Source organism: Mus pahari, chromosome 23 (genome assembly GCF_900095145.1).
Source record: "Mus pahari chromosome 23, PAHARI_EIJ_v1.1, whole genome shotgun sequence".
Classification (NCBI taxonomy): Eukaryota; Metazoa; Chordata; class Mammalia; order Rodentia; family Muridae; genus Mus; species Mus pahari.
Window position 1 is genome coordinate 629,437 of NC_034612.1, and position 5,607 is coordinate 635,043.

The 5,607-nt window shown below is 52.7% G+C and overlaps 2 protein-coding genes across 6 annotated transcripts in view; one reads left to right on the forward strand and one right to left on the reverse strand.

Moving 5' to 3' along the window:
• The window catches only part of Pus1 (pseudouridine synthase 1), an 8,732-nt gene extending 5,051 nt beyond the window's left edge, over nt 1-3,681 (reverse strand). The window contains exons 1-3 of one of the 5 annotated variants that reach the window (XM_021186641.2): nt 3,618-3,681; nt 2,759-2,969; nt 654-791 (exon numbers count right to left, since the gene is read on the reverse strand). In XM_021186641.2, the coding sequence (XP_021042300.1) occupies nt 654-791; nt 2,759-2,959 (339 nt within the window). In that variant the 5' untranslated portion in view covers nt 2,960-2,969; nt 3,618-3,681. Of the gene's footprint in view, nt 1-653; nt 792-2,758; nt 2,970-3,290 lie in introns of all 5 variants that reach the window. The other 4 variants (XM_021186640.1, XM_021186642.1, XM_021186643.2 and 1 more) reach the window with 4 other exon arrangements.
• On the forward strand, nt 2,954-4,181 carry LOC110312773. The gene is made up of 2 exons (XM_021186644.1): nt 2,954-3,212; nt 3,457-4,181. The coding sequence occupies exons 1-2, from the start codon at nt 2,986-2,988 to the stop codon at nt 3,719-3,721; spliced, it is 492 nt and encodes a 163-aa protein (XP_021042303.1). The 5' UTR covers nt 2,954-2,985; the 3' UTR covers nt 3,722-4,181.
• Nucleotides 4,182-5,607: the final 1,426 nt, after the last annotated feature.

Genomic DNA, 5,607 nt, shown 5'->3' on the forward strand with positions numbered 1-5,607 from the left:
AACTCACTTTGTAGACCAGGCTGGCCTCGAACTCAGAAATCCTCCTGCCTCTGCCTCCCGAGTGCTGGGATTAAAGGCGTGCGCCACCACGCCCGGCTTCTCTCATTTTTTAAAACTATTGTATATTCTCTATATGCATAATTATGTCACAGATACCGAAAATGCCAGAGGTATTGGATCCCATGGAGATGCAGTTATGGGCGGTGTGAGCCGCACGATGTGAGTGTTAATAACCGAACTAATCCTCCAAAGAGTAGTAATTGCTCTTCACTGCCGCATCCTCTCTCCAATCCAAGAAATCATCCCTCTCTCTCTCTTCAGAACTACCCAAGGACAGCAAAGGCCAGTGAAGACAGGGTCCTGTGCAGCCCACCAGGAAGGCAGCAGCAGCCTAGTAATCTGCAACCCTGGCCCTCCGTACAACAAAACAACGCGTCCCTTCCCTCCAACACTGGCATGACAGACAAGTGCCACCAACTCAGCCAACCTAAGCTCTTTTTTTTTTTCCTAAATAAAACGGAACACACACCATGTCATTATTATCAAAATTGCTATCATGACTCTACAGTCTTGACCCCTGGCTAGGATCTCTTCTGACAGGTGGACCCTGAGACCATGGGACAGTGGAAGCCGCAGGCAAGTAGGACACATACCTTGTCTGTGCGAGCACATCGCTGGAAGGACATCTTCCTCATATCTGTGCCATGGTTTTCAGGGATACAACCTGCCTGGACTAAGGCGGATACCAAGTCATCTTCGATGGTCCTGAACTGGGAGGACCCCAGATTCCTCTAAAGAAAAAAGGGGAATAACCTGTTTTCATGAGCTCTCGAGACGGATGCACTCCAGAAAGCCAACCATCACTTCTGGAACCAGCTCCAACACTGTGCCTCTCAGTCTCCCCTAACCATAGGTTCATGGTGTTCTTGACCCCATGAGGTCAGGCATGTCAGCATCCCACCAATCCTCACAATAAAGACTAGGTCCTAGACTCTCAGGGAAAAACCTTCCCAAGGCGGGGAAAGCAAGGCATGCAAACACTTCAACCACACTCCCAGGCTGAGACAGCCTCTTCATAGCCGGCTCTACCCTACCCGTCAAGTCCCATTGCCACAGATGAAGTCAGGAATACTTCCCAAGCGACATAAAAAGACCTTAACAAAAAGTGACCACAACCCTCTCTCAGCTCTGTGAGACGGGCATCTGTCACAACTCAAGTGGGGAAACGGAGGTAAACAGGATATCACTGAGAAACACAGCCTTAAAAAACAAAAAACTTGCACCGTCAGAACTACTCCCCAGTCACCCCAGAGGCAGTGCAGTCTGCAGTCCTCAGGAACGTCACAGCCTAGGCCACGTTAAAAGCACCGTCTAGCGGGAAGGCACCATGAGCTCACTGTTGAAGCCTACGTGTCTCTCACTGGAGAGGGACAAAGCCCGACTGTAGCCCAGACTATCCTTGAACTTGGCAATCCTCCTGCATCAGCTTCCTGGAAGCCAGGACGACAGGCTATGCGCCACCATCCCAGTTGGGCTACATGACACTGCTGTCATTCATTCTCAAAGTCACCATCATGCCTGGTCAGACTCTGTTCCAGAGCCACTGTTCTGGTTAGACACCTCGCAGCAACGAACTCCACCCTGTGGCTCAAGATTAAGGTTTAAAAAATGGAAAAAGTGACCAGAGAGATGGCTCGGCATGTAGAGCACTGACGGCTCTTCTAGAAAACTGGGTTTGATTCTCAGCACCCAGATGGCAGCTCACAAGTGCCTGTCACTCCAGCCCCAGGGGATGGTACACCCTCTCCTGGCCTGTGAGCAGTACATGCACACGACTGCACAGACAAGCAGGCAGGCAAACCACCCATAAACACCGAAAAAAATTAAAGGTTAAAATTTGTCTTAGAGAAAATTACAAACTGAAACAACGGAGTTAAAGGGGTTTGCAACCCCATAGGAAGAATAACAATATTAGCCAAACAGACACACACACACACACCCCAGAGCTCCCAGGGACTAAGCCACCAACCAAGGAGTACACATGGCTCCAGCTGCATATGTAGCAGAGGATGGCCTTGTCAGGGAAGAGAGGTCCTTGGTCCTATGAAGGCTCCATAGATGCCCCAGTGTAGGGGAAATGAGGGCTGGGAAGTAGGAGTGGGTGGGTGGGTGGAGGAACACCCTCATAGAAGCAGGGGGGGATGGGATAGGGGGTTTCCAGGAGGGGGAAACAGGGAAAGGGGATAACATTTGAAATGTAAATAAAATATCCAATTAAAAAAAAAAAAAAAAGAGAAAATGTCAACAGCAGAGGTAACAAAAATGAACAAGATTCTACCCACACGGGGGGGGGGTCATAAGAGAGACAGAGCCTAGCTTGCCCCAGGCCCCCCAGGATGCTGGACAGGTAGCACCTGGCAGCAATCTGGTCCCCACACTCAGCAAACCTGCCCATGTCACACAGTTCCCCAGATACTGTGCAGGCAGCACCCTAACGATGAAGACACACTGCTCCCAAGGTCACACGTGAATCAACTACAGAGCTGTCGTAACCATAGTGGAAGAAAACCACCCAAGACTCTTATGGAGGATTCTGCGGGGTTTTTTTGTTTGTTTGTTTGTTTGTTTGTTTGTTTTTTGGTTTTTTTTTTGTTTTTTGTTTTTTTTTGCTGTTTCCTGGGATGGGCCTGGCTCTGAGTAGCATCAGGGAACCAAGGGCTGTCTCAGGTAGGGGCTGTCTAGCCGCAGCCCTCCTCACCTGCATGCCATGGTAGCCCTTGCCCGAGTAGGCCATGAGCAGCACAATTTTGCGCTTTGGCAGCTTGCGTGGGGGCTCTTCATCCTCACCGCCCTTGACCCTCTTGGCAGGATGCTCCTTCTCCTCCCAGACCCAGCCACCTCGGCCCTTCCTGTCCGGTTGGTGTGAGGCCAGCACTGGTGGCACCTTGTTTCCAGCCATAGGCGGCAGGCTGAGAAAAAACAGGCATGAGTGACCAAGGTGGTAAAGTGGTACAAAAACAGAACCCAGCTCTGCCTGCCTCAGCGGTCTCTGAAAGACCTTGCCCAAAGACGAACCAACCAGCCTGGCTCATCAACGACAAGAGTGACCGGGGTTGGGCAACAGCGGCAACTCGGGCGGAGTTTGAGCTGGACACACAGGCAGGCAGTGCTCTGGCTGGGCAGTACCAGGCAGCGATGGAAACAAGACACGGGTAAGCAAGGAGAGGCAGACAGCTCAGGACAGTCGTGGGGACTCAGTACAGAGGCAGCCGGTCGCGGGGGGTCTTTACCCGGGCACGCGCGGGCCTGGGCGCGCCGTCCACCGTCCCCAGGCTCTCAGCAGTGCGGCCCACAGGCGGGGGAAGCCCATGCGCTGCGGGGTGGCGGACGCCGACCCCGGACCTCAGCGATCCCCGCCGAACTCTGCAGCCCCGAAATCCCTGCCCCGTCTTCCAGATTTCTTGGCTCCGACCCCCGCGGCACCCCAGATCCTAGGCTGACCTGTGACCCCCCGCAGCCCCTGCCCACCCCCACCCAACACCACCCCCACCCGGTCCTTAGAGATCGCGCAGCCGGCGCGCTTGCGGAGGGAGGAAAGTCCCGCCGGACCCACTCACGGCGCCGCGGAACCCCCGAAGCTGACCACGTGCACGAAGGCGGAAGCGGGCAAGCGTTGGAAGGCGGCCGAAGGCGGACAAAAGTCTTTCTGGGACGCGCCTAGCGGGGTGGACCCAGTGGGTGGGGCTTCCCACCAGAATCCTAGCCAGTCTAGATGCAGAGTTCTCCGGAGAAGGGAAAGCTCAGCGTTGGCGCGGCTTGAAAAGTGAAACCACCTCATTAAAATATGCAGGTTAGGAATGCACCAGGGAGCCACTCAGCAAACTGCAGATGCCCAGATAGCCCCAGCACCGACTCAGTGCTACTGAGCAGGCCCTTGCCTGGCCCATGGCACCAACCCTGGCATTGGGAGATCACAGATGCTCTCGCAGTTACACCACTGGCTTTGTGGTGTGTGGACCATCAAGTTTCCCAGCGTTTGTTATTTCCAGAAGCTGCTCCAATTTCCGGATGCTGATATGTGTTTAATGACGTAAAACCATCTCACTATGTAGCCCTGACCCGCCTGGAAATCTCTCTCATATATATCCTCCCAGATGCTGGGGTTAAAGGTGTGTACCACCATACCCAGTTCCTGTCCCAGCTTTTGGCAACCCTCCTGCCTCAGCCTCCCAAGGGCTGGGATTACAAGTGTGAGTCACCACATCTGACTTCACATGTTACTCTTATTTTTCTAATTTGCCAAAGAGTAATGCACAGGCAACATGAAATCTGGACACGCAGCCACAGGCACATAAGCCTCAGTTCCTTCTCTGTGACTTCGTTCCCCCATTTTCAGGCTGTCTGATTCACCATAAGCATTCTCACCTTTGAGAATGTATGTACCTTTGTCGCTCTTCCAGAGATGAGGAGTTTCGCTAATCCCCACTTCCGTCACTGCAGCCGTCCGTCCTTCCCACCCCCATCTGGCTGACCCAGGATACTTCCCTGCTCAGACTCTTGGCTTCATTAGGTTTAAAGCCACACATAGAGACTTGGGGGACTGGGCTGGACACCTCTGAGGATCATGACTCCGGGTGACCACAGTTTGAAATGGGACAGGAAGCCCCATGTGTATGCAGAGGGAAAAAACATAATCCAAGGTGACCAGGGACCAGTGCAAAGGCCCTGAGGCAGCAGTGTGCCACAGTGTGGTCAACCCAGCTCAGAACCTGTCCCTTCCTACAGGTAAATAGAGGCAGAGTGATATACATCTGTGATTCTGACACCTAGAAACAGGATTGGTGACTCAGTTGTTGATTTAGATACAGAGCATGTTTGTAGCCTGCCTAAACTATAGACAGCCTGATTAAGAGGTTTGGAGGGCACAGAAGATCTGAACAGATAAAGCACAGAGTGGCCACAGAGTGGTGTATAAGATGGTTAGTGCTGGGAAGCTGCACCTCAGAGGATATTTGCTAAAGATTAGAATAAAATATGACAAGTGAAGGGCTGGTGAGATGGCTCAGTGGGCAAGAGCACCCGACAGCTCTTCCGAAGGTCCAGAGTTTAAATCCCAGCAACCACATGGTGGCTCATAACCATCCGTAACAAGATCTGACGCCCTCTTCTGGAGTGTCTGAAGACAGCTACAGTGTACTTACATATAATAAANAAATCTTAAAAAAAAAAAAAATGACAAGTGAAGCCGGGTGCAATGGGGCACCCGACAGTCCCAGCTTCAAGTCTGAGGCAGAGAACAGAAGGCCATCTCTCAAAATGGGGGAGGTGCGTATCCATGATGCCCCACTCTAGGTGGCCTGGAGAATCGCCTCACCCTGACCCGGTGGGAACTGTTGTTTCCTGGGATATACAAGGAACCCACCCAGCTCTCCCTGGATCAAGCTGAGGCTTCTTCCAGTGCTGAGCAAGCCACCACTGGCAGTGTCAAGTCCTGTGGGACTCCTCCATCTGGCTGGAGGACACAGGCAACTTGCGGAAGAGGGACCTGAAGGCACACCCGGCACCTAGAGGGACGGTGGCACCCCAGGATGAAATTGACACCACATA

Excerpts from the sequence above, each read along its gene's own strand:
- LOC110312773 (XM_021186644.1), top strand. The coding sequence starts at position 2,986 with ATGAGTGACCAAGGTGGTAAAGTGGTACAAAAACAGAACCCAGCTCTG. Across the intron at positions 3,213-3,456 it reads GCGATGGAAACAAGACACGG|ATTTCTTGGCTCCGACCCCC; the intron begins GTAAGCAAGGAG and ends CCCGTCTTCCAG.